Below are 24785 nucleotides of genomic sequence, written 5' to 3'. Positions count from 1 at the left end.
AGCAAAGTTTAAAAGAGTTAAGGTGGGGGGAGGCCCTCAGACAGCCCATTCTTCAGTCTCAATGACCCAGAGCTTTTGCCTTTTCAAATGTATTTAGCCAAATAAAGCGAATAGAGGATATGCAAATGCCTTTTCCGAAAGGAAACACAGCCCTGAATCGCTGTTGGCAGGTCAGAGCATCACACCACCCTCAGCAGCCTCTCAGCTGCGGGGATTTGCCTGGCTGGGGAGAGGCGGCCGGCACAAAAAAAACCCAAAAACAAAACCAAAAACCAACCAAACAAAAAAACCCCAACCCCCCAACCTTTTCAGGCAGAATAAAACCAAGGCTCGGGCATTCCGCGGGGACGGAGGGAGGAGGTCACTGGGGATGGCTCCCCCGGTGTCCCCAAAACCCCGGCTGGCTCCTAACAGAGGCTTGGCGCTCCCTGCGGCACGCGTGGGCGTGCGGGGGGACCCACGGCGCTGCGGGGACCCGCCCGCGGGTCCCGCGGAGCCCGGGGCGCTGGGGCACCCGGGCAGCCTCGGGGCAGCCGGCTGCTCACATGCTGCTCTCAGCTGGGCTGCTCGGAGGGGCTGCCTGAACATTTTGCGGAAGACAAAATAATTCTGAATTAGGTCGTCGGGAGTTACGGGGAACGGTTTTACCTAAAACTGAACGGTATTGGACGTACGAAGTAAAATACATGTAACATTTCAAAAGGGATTCTAATATAGGTGTCTTTTCTCTCCACCATTTGAAAGAATCTCGAAACAAGCTCTAAATAATGTTCTCTCCACTTTTTACACCTAAATACTGGTCTCTGCAGAAAAGACATTTAAATCCGCATCATTCATATTTTTTGTAATTTCAGTGCAAGTTTGGCTTAGATCACTTCCAATTCATTTAAATCAGCAGCAGAATGATTTACTCTCTTTCTAGATACTTTTTCAAAGGAAAAAAAAAAAAGTTACATTAAATCAGCTTAGCAATTTCAGTGCTGGTTCCTGTGCTGACCAGCTCATACTCGCCCTTGGAGGGAAAAAAAAAAAAAATTAATCCCCGTTCAGCAAACACCTCGGTGCTTTCCTGGCTGTGGCTCTCAGCTGGTGCCATCTAGCAGCGACTGGGACACCCGGGCGATCGCAGCAATGTCTGTATTGGTCATTGAGCTGATTTTAGGGATTTGGTAGCCCTGGGAAAGGAGCTGCTTGTTGCTCTGGGGGCAGAGGGGAGCGTGGCTCTGACCCTCACCACGCAGAGATTCTTGCACGTCCTTCCCCGAGGAGGCTCTTCCTGAGCCTCCATCGCTCCCCAGGCACCGTCTCGAGGCCACGTGGGTCAGCGCAGCCCAGGGGCTGCTCCAGCTTGTGCTCAGGGCAACGCAGCCTCAATTTCTTGATGGCTGGTGGGAGAAGGAAAGGTCATTTTAGCCCCTTTTCTTCTCAGCCATGAACAAATGCAGTGGCTTGGCTTGCCTAGCCTGGGAAAGGAAGGCTGCGCAGCTTTCCATCCAGCGACAGATCAAGTGGTGGCCCAAAGGGAGCCGTGGTGCCCTCTGCACCCAGCCACGCGCTGCCTGTGCTGTCCGCAGCAGGAGAACCCCATCCTTTCCAAAGGCTGTCTGCCAGCCTGAGGAGGGGACCCGGCCCCGGGAGCGGGCAGGACAGGGGCAGAGAGCTGCCATGTGGGCAACTGTTGCAGAGAGAAGGCTGGGCTGCGGGTCGGGAAGGAAACACCGGAGGAAAACCAATGGCTTGGTGGAGACATCACCCTGGCATCCAAACAAACAGGATCTAGATTAGTCATAAGCAAATCTGAGCTGAAACTTGGAGCAAAAGTTTCTAGAACAACTTTCCAAAATGAGAGTGTGTTTACAGCAGGGAGAGTCACACATCTGCTGAAGGGCCAGCCAAGGTGGCACCCCACACCAGGTCCCTGCCACCTCAGCACTTGTACTTCTGGACCTGAAGATGCAACTCAGAAATGAAGGCTTTGCGGTGACTGCGATCAGGCTGATAGCCTCAAAGGCGACCATTCTTCATCTGTGGTCAAGGTACAACCCCAGGTGTCCAGATGGAGCATCCAGGTGTCCATTCCGAGGCATGGGACTTGTGTTCCCCTCCTTCCTACCATCACCAAAACCCTCAGCAGCGAGAGCGGTGAAGGCTGTCTTGGAGTTTGGCCACTAGAAGATGGGCTTATACAGGTAACCACCTCTGGCACAGGCAACAGCTGATAAAAGACCCTTCTCCGGGGTTATTTTTCTGAATCACGCGGCATCTGACCGCTCGTGCAGCATTCCCATTGGAAGGAATTGCTGCTCCCTGTGCCAAGTGACACAGTTGACCTCAGTGAGTGAAGCCACGTAACAAAACCCAAGTATCTCACCGAGGCCAACCCACCTGACACTGATTTTGCAGCATTATTTTGCACTAATGAAGTGGAAACTGTTCACTGTAGTTTACATGTGGTGATTCTGAGATTGTATCTACACCACAGCAGCCGCATGCTTGAGGAAATGGAAATGTGAGCTGCAGTCTTGCAACACCATAGCACACAGGTCTAAATATAAAAACTTTTCCTCCCTTAATTGGGGGTTTCCTAACAAGATGGTGATTTCCACTGAAAGATACCTCTTTTTTTGACAAGTGACACTTTCTTCCTGTGGCGCAAAAGAAAATGACTTGGACAAGGTGGTTGGATTTATCTTCTTTCCACATTTTTGAGAGTGGTATACCACACAGCACAGAAGACAGAAAAGCACTTAGGGTGGCTAACGGGAGCTTCTGGGACAGCAAGCGCAATACTTGGGGTTTGTGGGAGAATCACTGCAGGGTCTTGCCGAAGCCTGCCGTGAACTCAGCCCACGCTGAGCAGGGGCCGCATTTTTACCCATACTTTTCCAAAGTATCTGCTACACATCGTACCTACATCACGGCTTGCAAAAGCCCAAGCAGTGAGTAAAGAGTGGGCGAAGCATAGCTGCAGCAGGGAGCGTGGGGACCAGCTCCCGGGCCCTGTGGGATGGCCCAGGGGCTGAACTATCTCTGTGGCTTTGAAACGCTTCCTGGCTAAAAAAACCCTGCTCATCTTAGTGATCTTATCCTTCCTCATCACCAGCCACCAAGTTTTCCATAGCACAGTCTCCAGTAGAATGGTAAAATATTTATGATTTTATCTATATAGAGAGCATAAGGAAGAAGCAGAATCAGGCAAAGCCTCCGGCCCCTTCCCTCCCTCGGCCTCGCCTGCCTCCCCACCGGCCGCAGGTCACCTTGAAGTCTCCGTGACAATGTTTACAGTGGAAGGAGGATTTGACACAGTAAATGACTTGTCATCAATAAGCACCGATAGCATGCTACGGTAATCAATCCAAGTCCAGCAAAACATTTACTCATATCATGCTGTATGGTATCAACGCTAAGTTCCGCGGAGCCTCTGAAAAAGGATTTGCAAAGGCTCTGAATCAGCACGTCTGGGAAGAGGAGCCCCGGGAGGGCCAGGCATGGCTCACAGCAAACTACAGGAAAGCGCAGAAAGAAGCGTGAGGGCTCACACCGGGGTTTCATGGATTTTACAGATATATTTCGAGCATATTTATCCATATTTTAAAGCCACGAGCTCTCTGATACATCTCACTCCACTGCATTTGACTAGTTTCCAGGGTAAGAGGGTACTTGGGTTCACAAGCTCTGTAAGCCCTCCTGTTCAGAGGGAGAGGAGGAGAGAGGCCGAAGCAGTTTGGACACCGGTGACTTCTCTAGAGGAGACAAGGCCACAGAGCTGCAGGAATGGAGCACTGCAGGTGGCCCTCCTCAGAGCTGCCCGTGCTCCTGGCACCCGCAGCCCTGCAGGGACAGATGGGACCCCGGTGCCAAGGACCTGCAGGGCTTTGGCTTCGCACGGTAGCACAAGAGACATAAATAGCAGTGATGGAAGAAACTCATTACTCATATTGATCCATCACCAAAGAACATATGCAGAGCACTTAAAAATAAAAAACTGTATTAATAGATGTTCTTCTTTCCTGTTCATCTCTGACCAGAAAGAGGGTGATTAAGTCAATCATTTTGTTTGGGTCTGTATGAAGAAATAATCTAGCAAAGCCAAGAAAAAAGCCACAGGAAAAGAGCTGTCCTCGATGCCTGTGCATCTCTCAAGAGGTAAGTGCCTGTGTCACATTACCTACCATCGCTTCTTCAGCCTCACCCAGACTCGCCTCTAGTTAGCTACAAGTTATTCAGGTGCTGGTTGCAACTCCGCAGTGATAAAGAAGGAAGATGCTGGTATTTCTCTCAAAGAGCTCTCAGAAATGTAACAACAAGGAAAGGTTTAAACCCTGTGGTGCTCTGCAGTGTTTGGTGACGTCAAAACAACAGCAATTATACTCTTACTGATGTAATGCTGTATTTCTTTGTTCCTGGCTTGCTCCCAAGTCAGCTTTCGTATTTCTGTGGGTATTTGGTTAATTCAGTTTACCATCTGTCTTCAAAGCTTTTCTCCTCTTTTCATTACTTGAATATATTTGTAATATCCATAGTAGTGTAGAGACAAGAATCAAATAAACGTCTAGATTAGTCCAGAGCAGCAGAGAAAAATTGCTATGTGCTGTCTTTGCCTGCAAGCAAGCAGGGAAATCCAAATACATTTGCTCTTTCCTTTTGATGGTATCTAGTAACTGTTCAAATGGAGCAGTAATAGAGGGATGGAGAATAAAAGCAACTAAATATACCTCATCAAATAACACAGGCTTTGCCTCTTGTGCAGCAGCCAGCACTCCATGGGCTGGGCTGAGCAGCCTTGGGCATCTGCTCCGTTTCATACACAAAGCACAGCAAGAAATATTTCTTATCCAGAGACCTGAATTTCAGGGCATCATCAAGGACTCCTGTGTCACCGTGCGAGAGCCGCGTTCAGAAGGGGGACTGTAGAAGTCTGTTGCAACACCAGATGAACCTCCTGCTTCCTTTGCAAACATGCACTGAGAAATATTTGGAGAGGTGCTGGTGCCGGCAGGGAGAAGGGACACCGTGATGGCAGAATTCCCTTCTTGTGCCTCCAGGCACAGGCACCTGCTGGGGCCTCCAGCAGCTGCCAGAAGTCAGGAGAGCAAACCTTCCTCTTCCTCGCTGTAAGACAGGACTGACAGGGCAGGCGAGCGGCTCAGGGTTGCAGTCACATGAAATGAGGGGGGAAGAGAAGGGCAGAGGAGTCTCTGGGATTTCCTACTTTTACTCAAGGGGAGAGGAGCAATGGGTAAACTGTAACCTCGTACTGCTTCAACCAAACCAGCCCAATGTGCAAATCCCTGGGGGAATTCGTTAGGTAGGTTTGGTTTATTTTACTATACCACTCTCTGCATCCATCAGACCACCCAAGTCTGCACATTAGGAAATAATTAGCTTTGTCTTTCTCTGACTTCTACCATTATTTCATTGGGGTGAGCATTGCAGACCTGTTCTCAACTAGTCAAAACCCTTGTAATGATGCCAGAAATTCATTTAAAGTAAACAAGAGTGCTGCACTGGGCCGTAATGGCCAAGGAGCCCCTTGTGCAGTACATCAGCACAGCTACCGTGACTCCTTTGCAGCATGGAGCAGTGCCTAATGGGATGGAGCCACCAGAAAACAGAGACCATGCGTGAGAGCAGCAACGGCAGGCACACGGCTGAGCAAGTGCCACGCTGCCGGGTCAGGCAGGGCCCTCGCCTCCCCAGTGGGACCCATCTCCTGTAGATGGCCTGTGTTGATGTACATCTCGGCTGCTGCTGAGGGTGCCACTGCAAATGGCAATAACAGCACATCTGTCTTCCAAGGGCACCTATTCTGTAGATTAAAATGTTAGGCTAAAGTCATGTCCACACTAAAATAAAACGAGCACGGCATTAAGGGAGGCCACGAGTCAGAGCTGCACCTGAATGCACACACACTTTGGGATAGCTGGACGTCCAAAGGAGACGCATTTGGACGCAGCAGAGTAAACACCGAGATGGGATGCACAGGGATCAATACCGCAGGGTGGACATGGAGGCCTGAGAGCAGGAGCTCGCACAGGAGACCCGTTCCCCGCGGGCCCAGTTCTCCGCCCGTTGTCATAAACAAGCCTGGTGCATCCAGTAACGTAGCTTAGAGCAGTCCCTGGGGCCCCGGGGCCCAAAATACTGTAACAAACACTTGCCTGCAGCCTCCGAGCCAAGTCCTGCTTTCTGATTCACCCATGTAATTCCCTCTGGGCCATATTTGCACTGCATGAGTTTTGCTACAGTTCAAAAGCAGCTGATTCAAGCTGCTGATATAAGCAGCTGTAAGCTCACTGACTTTAATGGGAGCCACCAGGATATTTTCAGAGGCAAAATTCAGGCCATCACTATCTTATATCACTATATTAGGTTTCCATTTTTTTTTTCAGTGTGAAATATCCCTTTTTATAATAAAAAATAGCAAGTAGATATGAACATAAATTATTATGATGTTTTCTATTCTTGGCATCCCCTCAAAGAATATTTACCTAATGATGCAAAGATGCTGGTTTAAAATCATTTTCCCCTTTGTACTTCTTCCCATAGCAAGTCTGCTTGCCTAGAGGAAAGCTGTTTGACAGATAAAGGGGGAAACAGCACAGACATTGAACGTTACCTTTCCTTAGCAAAGACGCTTCACACAGATTCAAAGGACTCGTTTTTGACTCAGCGCAGCAGATCATTTCAAGCTGAACCTTTAACTACCTTACAGAGAACCTCCTGTTTCAGGACTTGCAACAATTTTCTAGTCCAGACACACTTTGAATCATTACCGCCTGCCCACGAAACAATGGCAGTCACGGTCACCCCCTGCCCAACAGCTATAACGCACAAGCACGCACACACATCCAAGCACGCTGCCCTATTTCACACATCCACTACAAATAAAGCGCCCTTACAAATCTGTCAAAGATGGACCAACTGAATAAACCAGCAAGATGATCCAAGAGCAATTATGTAATGCATTCAGCTGAGCTTGCTCCATCGCGCTGCAATAACATCTCATTGTGCCGGCTTTCCAGTCGCACGCATGCTGCAGAACATCACATTTCCATCTTTGCTATTAAGTGCGCGCTCCCGCCTGCCTTTTCCCTTCAAAGCGCTTGAAAATACCCTTACTCCGGAGCAGGGGAGGCGAGGGGGGGCCGGGTAGCGGCCCCAGAGCGGAGAGCTGCGCTCAGAGGTCGTTTCAGAGGGGTCGAGGCCGGCAATTCCCTGCCGCCGGCGGGGAGCGGGTCCCCCGCACGCCGCGGGGACGGGAGCCGGGAAACACCGAGCGGAGCGGGGTGGGGTGTTGGGGGGCAAATCCCAAACGCCGCGGCGGTTTTGCGGGAAGCACTCACCCAGCAGCAGCCAGCCGGAGCCCGCGGAGCCCAGGAGCGGGGCGAGCATCCCTGCGGCGCGGCCCGCTCCCTGCAGCCGCGCACTGCGGCGCGCTCCCTGCGCGCTCACTGCGCGCCCACTGCGCACCGGGGCGGCCCGGCCCGCCGGGCACCGCGCGTTCCCCCGGCACAGGGCGGCATTTTGAGCAACCCTCCTCCTCTCCCCATCCTGCCGAGCCCTCCAGCTCCCTCGTAAAAGGGAGGACGCTGCTGGTTGGCGTGCGGGGGATCGTCAGACGGGGTGGAGAGCATCCCTTCCCCCGCCGCACGGCCGGGAGCATCAGCGGCAGGGGGGAGCGGGGAGGGGAAGGAAGGGGAGAAACTTGACTCCGTAACGGCTGTTTATCGTCGCCTTTGGCCGATGAAATTGCCACTAGACGGTGACCCGCACAGGAGCGGTCCTAAAACCCCTGACCATCAGAGGCGCTGAAACACCTACAGCTTCAGCAGCAGCACCTGTGAAACAGATTGGCATTGCTTCTAGGTATTTTAACATCTTAAAATACAGTTAATGGCTACTTAAAAAGGAGACAAACTGTGTGTGATACTAAATACAAGGGGAGGAATAACAGATTCACGTTCTTAGCGATTCCATTTTTCCTTGAACAAGCTGGTTGTAGAAAAACTAATCTCCAAGCTCCGTGGTACAAGAAGGGCTTTGCAGAAAAAGGCTTTAAAAGGGCTGCACCAGTGGTGAGACGTCTTCCATCCCTCTGGCAATCACAGTGCCAGTGGGGTAAACAGGACAGGAGTGGCAAGAGGCAGAAGACACACTGTGTCTTTTTTCCAGTCTTTTGAGTGACTAACATGGCAGATCTGCAAAGCAGGCACAACTGCTTGCTCCAACTGTGATATGCAGCTATTTAACTCTTCGTGAGCATGGACCAAGATACACCAAAAAAAAATTCCCTGCCTGTACCAGGAATTAGCACTAGTTCAGGTGTGATTACAGCTGTCCAGGGCATGCATTTCCTTTGAAGATATAGGCTTTTCATTTTCTTAAAGGTGAGAATGAAGTTGATGTAAATGAAGAATTTCCATTTCACGGCCAACATCTTTTTCACAATGTGGTTTCCTTCTGATTCACTATGAGAAGGACTTTAACAAATTCCTGTACACAGAGGACCAGCAGCTGACTAAAACTGATGTCACTTGTGTTAGTGTCATCACTGCCCACTCCTGAAAGCTGTTAGAAAATTGCCACATCCATTTTACTCAAGGGCTATTGGGCTTCCAGGATCCATTGTCTCAAAGCAGAAAACCATCATCAAGCATGCTAACAAGTGAGCTGGGAACCAAAGACAACTGTATCTGGTTCCTCAGACTACAGTTCTCCCAGTAAATGCCTCTGCAGCAATTGTGACTTCAGCTACACCTGGTGTCATAAAATCAAATAAAACAGCTATAAAGTAGGACTTGGCAAAATCGTATCTACTGCAATCTATTTCACTTTAGACTGAAATAGATTATAGATTAAATACTGTGCAATCTATTTTACTTAACGAGCTTTTATCTAGCCTATTCCTATAACCTTCTCTTTCTTCATAAGAACAGTTTCTACCCCACTTTTTACCTTCCTCCCTGCAGCAAATTTTGTGTTGGAAGGCTCTTAGAGTGTCTCGTCTTCTGCAGGCTACCCAGATCCTACCGTCCCTGTGTCTAAGCAATCCCAGACTTCTCCCTGAACCACCACTGTCATTTGCTGAGCCCTGCTTCTGGGCTCTTGAAAACCTCTGTTAGCTAGAAATGGCAACACTGAAGCTCATTGATGGGACAAATTAAGTTGTCCTAGTGATATGGGATCTCTGTCTTTCAGGAGATGGACCTTTTCAAATAATACTTCCTTAGGGAAGCTGAGGGACAAGTAGAAATTGATTGAAGTGTTCCAGCTCCCAGAACTCCACTAAACAGTTTTATAGCAAACAGATTTGCACATACAGTTGCACAATGAGTCCTGAAAACACCTTTCCTCCATCTAACATAGGAGGAGTGAAGATCATTGACACAACAAATACCACCTGGACCTCCACGTCCTTGCTTTGGGGAGTCACCATGTGTCTGCCTGTGCTCTGCAAAGAAGAGCTTTCCTGACTTCGTCAGCTCCTGCAGCAGCTCCTCCAAGCTCTATGCAGATTAAAAAACAGACAAGTGGCTTCCTGTGTTTCACCACAAACTTCCTGCCTCTCTGCAAAGTTCTCATGAACCTTTTTCTAATTCTTCACTTTAAAACCTTTGATAGCTTTCTGCTTCTCTGTACACTACAGCCCGAGGCAAACTTGGCCAATTGGTTATCAAAAGGCCCAGCTACTCCATTTTCTGAAGTTGTTCACACCCCAACAGCAGCCAGTTTAAGTGCTCTCACTGAATTAAGTGCTCTCACTTAGTGTCCGTCATCTGGGATGACAGCAGTGGAGATTTTATCTTCGGAGGTGTCAAGGTGACAGACACCTGTCATGATGATGCTGAAATTTTCCACAGTAAGAAACCACCCAGAATCTTATGAGTCACAGAAGTGCCCCAAATTGCTACTACGCCACAGAGCTGTCTCTCCTGCAGAGGACGTACCTTCAGCCACCAAGAAATTCAAGCCACAGCCACAGGCCAACAGTGATCTTCCCAATAGCCAGAGCAGAAGACAACATCAGAAAAAACTGGCCAAGGAATCTGAGCTTATACCCCTCTCTAAACTATGTTAAGTTTTCCAATTCACCCCCAAACCTGTTACTGCCAGAAGAATCCTCTACTCTGTGCTCCTTCACAGCCTGGGCTGGGTTATAGAGAATATGCGCTACACCATATCCCTGTGAATAAACAAATCCAAAGTGGCTCCTACTTGTTCTCACAATTAGGTGCAATAACATTAGTCTAGCAGAGAAGAAATAGCAGTTTCTTATTTCTTGCTTGAATACTTTTATGTGTCTACTCCATAGTCCAGTGTAATCTGTTTGCCCCAAGTAACACTAATATAAAAAATATCACCAAACTTAGAAAATGTTCCATTTTGTTAAATCTTTTACAAAGGTAAGCAACATATTTCAAGCTGCAACTTGTCTGATTTTTATTTCAGGTTTCTCTCCTCATTCCCAACCAGCTGGTAAATAGTTACTATGGCAGCACTTAATGTAGAGTGACTCAGCACTCCCCCACGTTTCAGTAGCAGCTCTGGCTGCCCTTCTAGCTTCTTATGATGATAACCGTGCCCTCTCTTTATCATTTCATTGCAGAATTATGATTTTTAAAAGATTGTTCTTCCCTTGTGTAATTCAGCATTTATTGAGGGAATCGATGCAAGAATCTGCTAAGTAAAGATCATACCTCTTCAGGATGCTATTTCAGCTTTCTTTTTGTGTTGATCACAAAGACGTTTGAACTGTTTCCATCATCTCTCAATGTCTCTTTGGAGCTTTATATTACCCATTGCCAAGTAAGCTAGTCTAATATCAAACCACAACATGCCTAGCTCCAAAATGTCCCAGTCCAGCTGACTGGGAGCAGAAACTCCCCTTCCCTTCATTATTGTTCAAAGCTCCTTGTTTTCTGTTCCTGGACAGGAACTCTTGAACTCTTTTCTTTCTCTTTCTCTCTCTTTTAATTTACCTTGCTTTGAAGGCTGTATTTACACCTTGAGTTTTCTTCTTGATCTTTTCTTTGGTCTTTAGAGGTGAACTGATCAACCAGTTCTCATTACTACTAGCAGCACTGCTGTTTGGCTGCAGAGAGAAGCCACATACCATTTTATCTGTACCTTAAAGCAAATTGTGGAGGACAGGAATCCACCACAGTCATCCAATTTGCCATGTCTAAAAGCATGAGAAGCTTTTGGTGAGTCATCAACTTAGAAATAATTAATCTTGATAGCAGTGAAACCTGCAAAGCCTGTGGCTTTCCGTCTCATGGTTGGATTGCCCCAGGGCTAGAAGGGTGTGAACTCTCTCATCATGGCTTTTCCTGCAGTTGAGGTATTTGTTTTACCTTCTTCCTGTATGTGATAATGCAGGCAAGTCTAAATTGGCTGGCTGGGGATCTCATCTGAGTTTATTTCTTAACTTTCACTTTCTAAAATTGTAGCTGACAGGCATACAAGAAACAATATGTCAAATATCTGTGGAAAGGGTTAAGGTACTTTTCCAGCCCACCTGAAGAAAGTTAAGATAGCTTTTTTAGACCTGCAATGCAAAAATGCGCCTGAGGAAGAATCATTTATTTTTCTGTAAAGCCCCTCAGGTGGCTTCCACTTTTCTCTCAACCAGCCCTGAGCACTCACAGTCCCGATGGCACACACGAGGTGCGAAGCCCTTCCCGCTGGTAGCGCCTTCCCGCGGAGGGAACGAACGGGAGGATGGCGGCGGGCCCCGGAGCGGGGAGGCGCCTCCAGCACCACGGACAGCGGCGGCCCCGGCCGGTCGCTGCTCTTCTCCGTGATGAAAGAACCCGTGCTTTGCCTCATGACATCACCGACGTCTGTGAGGGACTCCCTACTGCGTTCCCTATTACTTGCCAATATTAGAGGTAGCAAAACTGATTAATATGTTACCCTAGAAGTTGTGCCTGATCCTTCCCCATCTTCCACCTCTGTGCCAGCCTCTTCTTTAGCAATTTTTTTTTTCTACCTATGGAAGAGAAGATAATTAGGTCCGTGCTGTACCTCCCAATGGTCATCTCACACAGATGAATGTGGGTTTCTGACTGAGGGCTGAAGGGCAGCATGCGTCTTCAGGATGAGCAGAGGATATATTTACCAGAGGGACAGCACACAGATCAGTGCTATTTGGCAGCCCAAATCAGGATGAAGTGATAGGTCTGACATTACAATAAATCTATTTTGAATCTCATAGCCAAGAGAACAGTACAAATTGCTGCTGAATGCTATACAAACATGCTGTGTGGTGCCAACTCTCCCTACCTGCCTAACCTTGAAGATTTAGAGAGAGATATTTTGGCTAAATGAAAGGACAAGGTCAACACTTTGAAGTTAAACATAAATATCTTCCCTCAAGTTACTTCCTCTGACCACTACATAGGTGCTTAAAGCATTATCATCTTTCATATTATTCATATTAGCTTGCAGAGCATTTTTATTTGCTAGCAGCTCTTGTCTAAACTATGTTTCTGTCAGTGTCAGATATGGGGAGCCAGGAGCCAAGCACAGTAACACATCCAACCTCACCACCCCGGGTGCAGTCCCATGGTATCCAAGCACAGCAAGCAGGACAGGCCTCAGGGTGGCAGCTGGGGGTCAGACAAGAGCCCAGACCACCAGGTAACTGTGTGGCAATGAGGTAGGTCCAAGGTCAGGAAGTCAATCCACAGGTTGGAGTCCAAATCAACAGGTCCCATGGCCAAGCACAGGCATGGCTATGACTGAACTGGAGACCAGCATTCCTGCAACATAGGGCAGGAATAAAGGCCCCTGGGACTGAGCTTAAATGGGCTCCTGGGCCCATGGGAAGGGTGTGGGTAGGAGCCCAGGTGAGGCTGGTCAGGACCATCAAAGCCTGTTAGTGCTCTCAGGACTCCAACAGTTAAAAATTTTCTGCAGCAAGAGCTGTCTCTTAATGTTTGACTCTAGGTACTTGGCATAACGAGGGCCCCACATGATACTGTAATAGCACTAATTAACTGGCGTTTATCTGTTAAACTTTCCCAGTAAACACATTTCATTTGATAAATGCATATATACACACATACACAAATTATAATTCTTGGACTCTGAAGCAATTTACCAAGTGCAAATTTTTAATATGTCTCATTCATTTCATCAGATTTAACCTATGCATGACTGTTAGCTAAGACGAGTTACCTTAGTGCCAAAAGTCTTCCTGGCTATAAAGGAAAAGGCTGGAGACAAAACCTCTACTTAACTATTCACAGGAAAAATCAGTTGATTGCCTATGCAAAATAGGAAAAATAGAATATTTCATTTTGAGGATACAAAAATACCAGAAGTCATTAGATTGGAAATGGTATAATGCCCTACTTTATTCATTTGATTTCTGTTACCGTCCATTCATCATCATGAACTCTCTGAACTACTTCTGGCTGGGTTACGCAAGGAGAGCGCGGGTGCCACTGCTGCTCTGCTGCCGCCCCGGTCACAGGCTCCAGCTGCAAAAACAAAGCAAAGACTTACAAGAGCTTTTTGGGAACAAACAAATCCCAGTCCTGCTCTACCTACATTACAGTAAGAAATGAGAAATCAAGTAGTTCTGTTATGGTTGTTATGGAACAAATTAAGGTATCCGAGTTGGACAGAACTCATTTAATCTCGTAACACTTCATGCCAGCTATGCTGAAATCACATAAGGCAAACAACAAATATTCGGCTTAATCTCTTCTGGCTTAGAGGACATACTTACAGCTTGAATCCAAAAGGATCCTGTCAACAAACAGAAGCAAGCTCTGGTCACACTTATCTTGTGGCCAGTAAGGATTAATTCTGGTGAAGGAAATTATACTACCTCTCCATCAGACTGGGAGTAAAGCATCAACCCCTTTGTATAAATACAAATATACATTGTAATGACCTTTGCACTTTCATTAGACAAACACTCTGCGGATTTAGATAATGGAGAGATACAGATATTGTGATTTGGCTTGTGGCTAATGAGCCACACCTCTAAAGTGAATAAATGACAAAGCCAATACCTTAGCACATATGAAAGTGCCATGTTTTCACAATATTTTGATGGGAATTCCTCAACTTTAAGTGGCTTTTAAAAGATAATGTACATATATTAAATAATTTTGACACCAATTTTGGGTGGAGGATTCACCAGAGCATAATGGCTTTATACTAACTGTAAAACTACATGTGCTTCCCTTTCCCTTCTTCCCCAGTCCATGGATGAATGTCAGGAGCAGGGTGAATGGGAAGCTGATGCAGACCTGTTAATAGCAGTATTGCAGCATTGCGCAGGCAGCGAGGTTGTGCAGGGACTGTAAAGCAACAGACCGTTCACGCCGACGATTCAGTGAAGTGTTGATCATATTATTCAAAAAGCAACCAGGCTCCTTTCAAGCTGTAAATGCTGCACAGAGAAACAAAGCGCTCTGCTTCCCAACCTAGGTAAGGAGAGGAATGCCCTCATGGGTGAATTTTGCCAGTGATCGACGATGTGACCTTGTCAACAGCAGCAGACTGGCAGGGCAATGAGCTTTCTGCTTTATTTTCTCCTGCAGCAATCCCTTTTGCCCCTCTGGTTTTGAGGAAGCTGCCATCTGCTGTCAGAAGCTCATGCAGACAGACACACGGCGCTGGGGATGGAGCCAACGCCAGTAAAAGCAACAGAAGTGAAAGAGCTGCAGAAATAGCCCACTGAGAGCACAGGCTGAAATGCCTTTTATATGACTAATTACTATCTATCTCACATATTTATTCATGATTTTATATACTTAGGTTGTACTGAAATGGAGCATCTTTTAAACAAGCACTTGTGTTGCAGACAACAAGCTATTTAAGCCAGTCCACCAGGGCTTTTGGTATCATTTGCCTTCTTCCCATGAGCAACCGCCAGCTGCCTATTTGTCTTGGTTTAATTAAAAGATAGAATGGATAGGTCATGTAATTTTTATAATAGCAAGGTTAAGTATTTAGAAAATGCTTCAAAATGAAAGATAAGGGGATTGAGTGCACCCTCAGTAAGTTTGCAGATGACACCAAGTTGGGCGGGAGTGTTGACCTGCTGGAGGGTAGGAAGGCTCTGCAGAGGGACCTGGACAGGCTGGATCGATGGGCTGAGGCCAACTGTATGAGGTTCAACAAAGCTCAGTGCTGGGTCGTGCACTTGGGTCACAACAACCCCAGGCAACACTGCAGGCTGGGGGAGGAGTGGCTGGAGAGCTGCCCTGCGGAAAAGGACCTGAAGGTGTTGGTCAATGAGCCAGCAGTGTGCTCAGGTGGCTAAGAAGGCCAATAGCATCCTGGCTTGTATCAGGAGTAGTGTGGCCAGCAGGACCAGGACAGTGATCCTCCCCCTGTACTTGGCCCTGGTGAAGTCGCACCTCAAATCCTGTGTTCAGTTTTGGGCCCCTCACTACAAGAAGGACATTGAGGTGCTGGAGCGTGTCCAAAGAAGGGCAACAAAGCTGATGAAGGGTCTGGAGCCTAAGTCTTATAAGGAGCAGCTGAGGGAGATGGGGTTGTTTAGTTTGGAGAAAAGGAGGCTGAGGGGAGACCTTATTGCTCCCTACAACTGCCTGGCAGGAGGCTGTAGCGAGGTGGGGGTCAGTCTCTTCTCCCTAGTAACAAGCGATAGGATGAGAGGAAACGGCCTCAAGTTGCACCAAGGGAGGTTTAGGTTGGATATTAGGACAAACTTCACTGAAAGGGTTGTCAAGCACTGGCACAGGCTGCCCAGGGAAGTGGTTGAATCCCTGTCCCTGAGGTATTTAAAACATGGGTAGATGTATTGCTCAGGGACATGGTTTAGTGGTGGACTTGGCAGTGCTGGGTTAATGGTTGGACCTGATGATCTTAAAGGTCTTTTCCAACCTAAACGATTCTATGATTCTATAAAAGAGGTACGAATATCAGAGCTGACCCTGAAAGTGGCAGGCACTTTAGAAGTACTGTAGGAGCATCAGCACAGAGCCCGTTTGTGCCACATGGAAAGAACAGATCACTGTTTACCAAGGTAACAGCAAACGTGGCTGTGGAATAGTAAATCTTTCATTAATACTTTGAATCAAAGAATATCTCTCACAAGGGAGTAAAATACACTGTATGGTTTAATAAAATGGATGTAATAAAAATTAATCCTAGTCTGAACGCATGGATGCAGAACTGAATGTGCAAAAAAAGGGACATAAGTAAAATCAAAGCGTTAAGGGGCTTGGATCACTTCAGTCAAAGGGAAAATGCCATTGCATAAAACAATTAATTCAGAGGAATTACTCACAAGAGCATGTGTCATCAGCAGGATTTAAAGCCAGAATTAACAGTACTTGCATTGCTTAATGTCCTCTGGAAAACGAGGTGGATGGAATGTGCGAAAGCATGGAGTGATGCCAAGTACTCTCTGAAGCTGAGTATGAGACGTCCTAGTAGGATTTCACAATGCTAAGTGACTGGGCAAGAAAACTGGACAGAAGTTTCAGTGTTGGTAAGCACAGACATACACGTGGGAAACAAAACTTCACTAAAAATAGCAAAGGGCTCTACATGAGTCTTAGCCCAGGATCACTGTGGACAGTCCTCAACAGCATCAGCTCAGTTGTGGGAAAGGTTGTGGGAAAGGCTAATAAAATATTCTAAATTGTTTGGAAGTGATTGGAGTATAAAATAGAAAAAAGGCATTGTGTGTGGTGGCTGTATCTTAAATACTGTTTATGGGTCTGATTGCTCCATCTCCGAAAGGGCAGCGCAGAGTACAAGAGGGTGCAGAGGAGACTGGGGGCACAGAGGAGCTCTCTGAGCAGGAGACATTAGGAATAGGAGTGGTGGAAAGGGAGACCCTGGGCTTTGCAATCAGGGGGGCAAGCAGAAGGTAAATTGTAAGTGATGATTCATTACTTCTCAAAATACAAAAACCAGAAAGGCATTCAATGACGTTGTCAGGCAGCAACTTGGAAAAAAAGAAAAATGTACGTTCTCACTTAAAACTTAATTGAACCACAAGGTTAATTGCTGTGGAGTATAATGGAAAGAAAATCTGTGTGTAAGTTCAAAAAAATGTCACACACATTCACAGATCATAACACTGTTTGTAGCATTAAATTCAACAAGGGGGATCATTTGTCTCAGAGATTTCCTACATTGCCAAGGGTCAGGTGTCAGGAAGACATGGTAGGGCAAGACCCTTCCATACAGTCTGTGTCCCAAACCATTTCCTTAGATAGCCACTGCTGCTGATAGGACGCTGGGCAATGACAAACCAGTACATCAGGTCTTACATTCTTCAGTAATGTTAGCATGTTCTAATGGCTCAAAAGCTGAGAGCCGTCGCATACCCATTAATGACATTTAGGCATTTACATTGAAGGATATGCAAGAAGCGAATACATTCACTATGTACAACAGAAAATGAATTTACCTCATTAATGACACTAGGAATATTTCCATTGACCTAAACTTTTTATATCCAACAGGAGAGGTGGTAACTCAACTCAGGTCACTGCTGTGGTGGTAACAGAAACAAGGGATGGTGCTGCCAAATAGCAAAGTTACAACTAGCCAGAAAATCACACCAGGCTGGAAGTTGGTAAGATGTGAGCCACTAGCCCGTCATTAAAAAATTTAAAATGAAACAGCCATTTTATGGAGGGTTCCAAAATCCATGCTCACATTTTCACAACTTGTCTTTCCACCTGCAAATTCGTAAACACAAATACAGCAATATTCTCGCTGAAAGTGACGTTGCAGGCACTCAAACGTTGCTCATGTCAGTTTTAGTACAAAGGGTAATTTTTCAGAAACTGTCTCGGTTATACATCCCACACTGGAGACTCCTACAGAAGCGGTAATAATTGTTTCTGAAAACACTGGGCTCCGACAGCTGAAACATCAGCAGACTTTGACATCTAAGGTGACACTGAAGTGACTGTGGAGTTGTAAGAAACCTCAAAATTATGCTCGTATATCCTCCTATTTCTTAGTCTTCAGCAGTTACCTAAATTATTCCATGGTGCGGTGCTTATTCACACATGCTTTGGTGACAATTTTCTTAAAAGAGGAATTAGCAATACAGCTTCAGGCTGATTTGAGCAGAGTTTGAAATAATGACTGTGGGACCAAAAGGAGGAAGTTGGTTAGCGAATGAAAAATGGATAAAATAGGAAAAAACACAAATTATTTTTGTATACTTTCTATGAGAGAAAAGCAGAAACTCAAACAGGTGAATTCTGGCTTTAGGTCTTTCCCCCATGTGGTACTGAGGGTTTCAGGCAGTATTTCTGTTTTCATGTGCCTATATGAATACACGTCAATATTGTGATGTAGCTTTTGACACCGATTTTTCAGACTTTCCTAGTCAAGAAGCAGAAAGATGCCACAGCTAAGCAGCTGGTTTGATGGTTGAACACACATGAAATGTTGCAGTGCTGAGGACTGATGATACAAGTGTGAAAATCAGAAGGTCTAAGAAATCCATAGAACGCTTTGACTTTCCATTTACATTTGTATTTTGAAAACTCCTCTTGAATGCTAAAGCAGTTGCCTTTAAGCACACGAGGGACCTCAAGATCTTCTCCTAAGCCAGGACAAGCCGTTCCCTGGGGAGCAATGTTTCCCTCCCTCTTACAGAGGAGGAGAGCGGGAGCAGCTGGAGCTGCCAGCCAGCAGCGCTGAAGCAGAAGGAACGTTGTGCTGCCTGTGACACTTCTGTCTAACGGTGATAAAGGTGCTGTCTGCTGGTTGCTTTAAAATAACACGCTTACTCCCAGAACCTACTTCTCATTTCCTAAGGGTGAGAAGTATTGAAATGCAGTCGTTTATTAGATGATCAAATGAGATTTAGAAACCTGTTTCTCAGCACCCAGGTAGAGAAAACCAGACTGAAATCCTCACAGCCACCTGAAATCTCGCCTTTCTTTCTCCTCTGAATAACTAACTCTGTTATATATTTGATTTCTCAGCCCTGTGCTGTTGCCATCAGTCTGCTTGCAGCCATGGGGATGCTGCCGCACACCCTGGCCTGTTTGGCGCACACTGATAGACGTGGGCTGCGTACCACCGTCTCCATAGCTCTGTGGGGAAAGCAATCTAGGAGGCATAGAGAAAAAAATCTGGTTGTTTGAAATGGGTGAGAGATAAACAGTCTCTTTTTTTTTTTTTTTTAAATAGCACAGCAATTCTAAACATTGATGTTCCTCTCAGCTGATTTGGAAACGTCAGAAACTTCCAAACGATGTGATTAAACTTGCAGGCAGGGTCTCTTGCAGCTGCTGGGGAGTGGCAGAGTGCTTTGAGACACTTTGCTCCACAAACTTCATCCAAGGCTCTTTAACATTTGACTCTCGGCGTTGTTGTCATTAAGACACTGCTGATCTTGGAAAACCTTCTGCCTTAGAAAGTCCTGCCTGCAGCCATGCAGTAGCTGGAGCACAGCTGGTCACCATCTCACTCCAGATGGGATGACGAAACGTGTCTCGAGGGGTACGGTCAGGTTTTGCCATCTCACAGGATCTTCTGTTTTCAGTTTCACCCATGGTTTTGGCCAACTACAAAACAAAACAGTGGTAGAACCATGGTGATTTCTCCAATATTACTTATGCTGCTTTTCAATTAGCCACCTGAAACAAAAATGCAATTTTTTTTTTCCTAGCAGTGAGGAAAAGGAAGATGTTAAAACAAAATGGACATTCATCATATACTGACCAGCACACAAAGCTGGAATTGATAACTAAATGCCCATAATTTGAATAAACCCAGGGAAAACCAGGTTGGAAGATCTTTGTCCTTCTCTGAAGACTGCCTATAAGCAAGAAGAATACCTATGAGAGAGTTATTGTGATTTTGCTAGGGATTTCCAAGAAAAAGATGGATAAAGAATAAGTATAGCTTGTGATACAAAAAAATGGCCAAAAGCAGGGAGGGATGGGGAGCTGGCACGAAGCCAGCGCTGCCAGAGGTCATCAGGTGCTGAGTGTCCTGGGGTGCATCACCAGCTCCCACACAGCCGCAGGTATTTTTTCCATTGCGCTGAATCCCACTGGTTTTACCAAGTGGGATGTGATGCTTTCTCATAACGCCCTTTCTGAAGATGCACCTTCTCCCTTTTATCAGGGAGCCTCACACACTGCCTGTCATTTTCCTTTGCCAACAGACTTGCCAATGTTTAATTACCAGGTCAAAATTTTCCACGCTGACTAGCTGCTTATCTTGAAGATGTCAGTTCAGTAGTTTCTAAAAGTAGGACTAAGTAAAGAAGTTGCTTAGTAAGACCGGAAACATAAAAATGACCTTTTGTTTGAAATCCCTATGGCCTTATATAGTGCAGGTCACTGAGTTCCTAACCATGCTGGTGTCACTGAGACTCCACAAGGTACCTTGCTTGGAATTTTGGTTTTCCTTTTACTTGAAAAGAAACCCTCAAAATTAGGTAGGAAAAAACTGCCTGAAAGGATTATTACGGTTGGAAAGCAGCCACCCAGAAGTTAGAAAATGATAAAAAAAGGCAACTGCTGCAGTCCAAGAAAGGTCCACCCTGAGCAAAGTAGGCACTGAACAAATTTTTCAGGGGAGAAAATATACAAAATATAACTAAAGAAAGTTTGAAAGCACAATGTAAGGAAGGAGACCAACTTATGGCCACATAAGCAAACTTCATTTTAGGATTTCCTCACTTAGGAATCATAGAATCATTTAGGTTGGAAAAGGCCCTTAAGATAAGCTTCTGAGTGTTCAACTTTGGTCTTTTTAGCAATAAGGTATAAAAAGTGGTAAAAGGATTCATTACACAGACAACAGAAGAAGAGGAGGTCAGATTCCTGTAATCTATTATCAGGTCACTTGTATCCCAGACTATTATAGACCTGTAAAAAATGCCCAGGTAAAACCCTGGGCTACGAGGGCCCCATCAGCACCTGTGACTTTATGCTGATAGTTCCTTTCTTGGAGTTTGAAGGTTCATTTCATGACAGATATTCATATATAAATCCACAAGTACTTGTAAAAACTAAATTTCCATTCTCTCTGCAGTTACTGTGCATAGGCGGCATCCTTCCTCCGAAACAGAAACCACCAGCTACAACTTGATGTCTGTTCAGCGTCATCAGCTCACCACCACTGGGAATGAGGAGTTTCCAGTCCCTTCCCACCGCCGCCACCGTGCCGAAGGCTGCCTTCCAAATCACAATGGATTTGGAAGAAAAAAGACTGATTTCTACACTCATCGTTGACAGTGGTCTGACGGTCATCAGACTGTCATCAATAACTGGAATTCTGTTTTGCATTTATTATGTAAAATATCCCAAACTACTTGCTGTATTAAGTCCTTCTAGGTCTAGTTCATGGACCTTGCCTGATTTTTGTTTGTGGACTGATCATAATTATGGGCTCATTTTTCCCCTCCGGTGCTATTGATAATGTCTCTCATTCACGTAATGCCAGTGCAGCCATCTCAAGCTCATGTCATGAAGGCATTTATAAACATAAGCCCTCACTGTACTTCCCTTTCTGTGTACAGCCATTACTAAATGCACCAATTTTACAGTGAATTAAAAAAAAAAAAGAAAAAATCAAGAAAAGCAGAGATAATAAATGAGTCCTTCCAGTCACTGCACAGATTATCACAAAATACCTTGAGGTACTTCTTGGCCACGTGGGAGCAAATCTCACAAGAACAAGGCGTGCCTGTCCTGGGCTCAGCTCCAGAGCAATGGGATCCCAACGGGATGCAAGGTTATGTGCACGAGAGGACAGACCCCAGGTTCTGCCGGGCATTGGGAAGACCCAGACCCACACCTGATGTTATGGCTTATATTTTTACTGTCTGAATAAACTTGCCTAAACTTGTCTGAATGCAGTTGATGATCGGACGGCAAACACAGCTGAAGCCCAGTAGAAGACTCGATCTTTACATTTTCGCATCAGGCTGACAAAACCCATGACGTTACATCTGCTTAAACCTGGAAACCTTCACACAACTCAGAGCAACTTTTTCAGAGGTCCGTTTCACAGAGACAGGAATTTCTGTGCACACCAGAGTCAGCAGTTAAAGCACTCATCAAATCATTGCATTTTTCATGCCTTGATTAGACCTCGCAATGGATTTACTAAGAGTACAGAAAAGCACTTGCTATCTGTACTTGCGGTTTTTATGACAAAGCATCTGTAAAGCTTCCGTAGGAGACTGGAAATAAAACCCATGTAAGATAAATTAACTTTGTGACATGAATATTTCTGTTACTCTTTTATTCCCTCAGGAGTTTGGTTAATTAAACATAATTAACAGGATTATTTAATCAAGATCACCCAATAGTAAGTCTCGCTAGTTCCAGGAGAAAACATTACATGTTTGTAAACATATACCCATTTCAAAATAAGTCATTGGAAGAATAAATAAATCGAGATTACTGAATATGGAAGAAATTTTCCCTTTTGCAGAAGCTCACTCCAGAGAGTGGGCATCCCAAAAATCAATTAAATCTTCAGCTCAGCTTAATGGGAAGCTGAGTGTCAGAGTAATTCAGTGTCTTGCAGTACTACAGCAGATGGTTGATTCACCTGTGTTTTGCCATCTAGTTTCCAGTCACCCCATCGCTACAGAAGAAATCAGACACTTTCCTACATGATTGCACGTAGTGAACAGCAATGATGACAGCTGTGGAGGTGGGCTCACTTGCAACTTGGCTTACGTACTGAAACATCTGGATTTTTTCAGTATTTACTATACTAACAGCACAAGGCTAGTGTGCTACGTTCAGAAAAATTAATTTCATCTCATTAACATGAGATTCTGTTTGGAGTCATAATAGAGGGCATCTGTCCTTCCCCTGTGCCTTCCAGCACTGTTCTGCAAGACCAGAAGAGCATCTCTGTCTTTGCACATCTCCACATACCTCTGACGGAGTGTACAGAAAAAGCATATGGGCTGACGTAATTGCCACCGATGACTATGCATAACTCTTCCTTTACACCACTCTCCAATATAGGTCAATACTGACAACTTGCCACAGGTATGCTGTTTCCTAGAAAGGGTTTTTGCAGGTTTCTTAGAACAGACTTGCACATAATTTTATAAGGAATTTGTAGTTTCACGTGTTGCAAAATTTGGCACAGCTCACAGTTTTACAAAATGCTATTGCAGTTTGAAGTTTAAGGCTTTGGGGAGATTTTCTTTACCTACAGATACTAAACATCTAATAGGCCAAACTCTGAGATGTATTTTTAGAGGATAACCTATATGCTGACCAAGTAACCCTCTGTAACTGGGTTATCTTTTTGAGGCTCCTCCTTTGCCACCAACACACAGCTGTTATTACTCATCTATTGCAGAAATTTGGAGCAAAGATTCTGTAAATCAGGATGTATGTAGGAGATCTGGTCAACAAAACACACTAGTTGTCTTTATAAAAAGAACATGAAATAATATTTAAATAAGATAGCCATAGCTGAGTCTGCAGGACATGATGCAATTAATTTTCAAGCTCCTAAGGCTCTCTGCAGCATGACTGTGGATGACTGCCAACAGCCCTGGAAAACACAGAGAACTGTGGGAATTTCTGGGAGTGGAGAAAGGTAAACACAGCCCGGGGTCAGAAGAAAGCTGAGGAGCTTATAGAGCAACCAGCTGAGCTGGAGCTGCAGGAAGATCTGGGAACCAATTCTCTCTCAGTCTCTTCTACTACAAAATAAGGTGATTCATGAGTTTTAAAATAGTCAGTATGGATTTGGGGTGACACAACCTGTTCTTCACAGTTAAACTGTTCTTCGACAGACTGACTGCCCTCGTGGGTGAAGGGGAAGGTGTTGCTGGGCTCTTGGCAGTGCCTGACATGCCAGGCTGAAGTCTGAAAGGTTGAAATATCTGAAGACATTGTCTTCTGACAGGCAGGTTTCCTGGCCCAGATGTAATTAAAAAAAGTAATAATGAACTATTTGAATCATAAAACAGGGACAATCCTTATCAGATTTGAGTGTGATGTGCGCTTGGGAAGACAAAGCATAAAGTGTGACACTTACAGAGGCAAATGGCCAAAACACAGACACAAAACAGCACCAAAGGATCACAAACATCAGCAATGGTTTCCTGGTGCAGTTTTTTTTTTTCTTTTTTTCTTTTCTTTTTTTTCTTTTCTTTTTTTTACCCTGCTTCACATTTTATAAATGTGCAAAATCCTGTTGGGACATACTATGAGGCTGTGGAGATGTAAGACATGACAGATACTTACTCTGTCCTGCACATCCCTGGAAACATGTGTGTCTCACTCCTGTAATCAAAAGCCTTTCCCCGATGAAGCACTTCCTCAGAGCGGTGATGCTGACACCAGACGGCGACACTGTTTTTCCATAACCTCCTCAGCACAGCTATTTGCTTACTCTAACAATCTAGACTGAATCCAATAAAGTAATCATACAAGTCATAGTCCTGGCATTTATCTCAGATTATCATCCCAGAGTTTAACACTGGCTTATGTTTTTCCTGGCAAGTGTCTTGATTGCAGGACGGTGTGAGTAACTGCTTTATGCTGGCCTGTTGTAAATCACTTGCTGTGTTTGAAGTATTCTTACTAATATGTTTTACACCTGTTGGTTTTCCTCCTGGACCATGCATCTCTCTCTGCACAGTCTCTCCCTCCTGCCTAAGCTTTCAGCAGGTCTTCAGCCCTCGCCTGCACACCGGGTCCCCTGCCTTGGCATGAAAGTATGTCCAGAATGCTAAAAAATTCATCCTGAAATATGCATGACCCTGACAGCTGCACTAAAAATGTTGGGAATTACCAGAGAAGTGTCATAGATTA

The 24785-nt window shown here is 45.4% G+C and overlaps 1 protein-coding gene and 1 long non-coding RNA gene across 5 annotated transcripts in view; both read right to left on the bottom strand.

Annotated features, from left to right (window-relative positions):
- ACSL6 (acyl-CoA synthetase long chain family member 6) overlaps positions 1-7518 on the bottom strand; it is a 61805-nt gene extending 54287 nt beyond the window's left edge. For 3 of the 4 annotated variants that reach the window (XM_009464336.2, XM_009464337.2, XM_087753840.1), the window contains exon 1: positions 7347-7517. In XM_009464336.2, the coding sequence (XP_009462611.2) occupies positions 7347-7395 (49 nt within the window). In that variant the 5' untranslated portion in view covers positions 7396-7517. Of the gene's footprint in view, positions 1-7346 lie in introns of all 4 variants that reach the window. The other variant, XM_087753837.1, reaches the window with a different exon arrangement.
- Positions 7519-13202: 5684 nt separating this feature from the next.
- Positions 13203-24785, bottom strand: part of LOC148056161 (uncharacterized) — a 41494-nt gene continuing 29911 nt past the window's right edge. Inside the window, exons 2-4 of the long non-coding RNA XR_015703911.1 lie at positions 17417-19541; positions 13363-13490; positions 13203-13274 (exon numbers count right to left, since the gene is read on the bottom strand). This is a non-coding gene — a long non-coding RNA (uncharacterized LOC148056161). The remainder of the gene's footprint in view (positions 13275-13362; positions 13491-17416; positions 19542-24785) is intronic.

Source organism: Nipponia nippon, unplaced genomic scaffold (genome assembly GCF_047370975.1).
Source record: "Nipponia nippon isolate SJK-2023a ecotype South Korea unplaced genomic scaffold, ASM4737097v1 scaffold_17, whole genome shotgun sequence".
Lineage (NCBI taxonomy): Eukaryota > Metazoa > Chordata > Aves > Pelecaniformes > Threskiornithidae > Nipponia > Nipponia nippon.
Note: the sequence above shows the minus strand (reverse complement) of the source record. Positions and strands in the feature narration are given on the sequence as shown.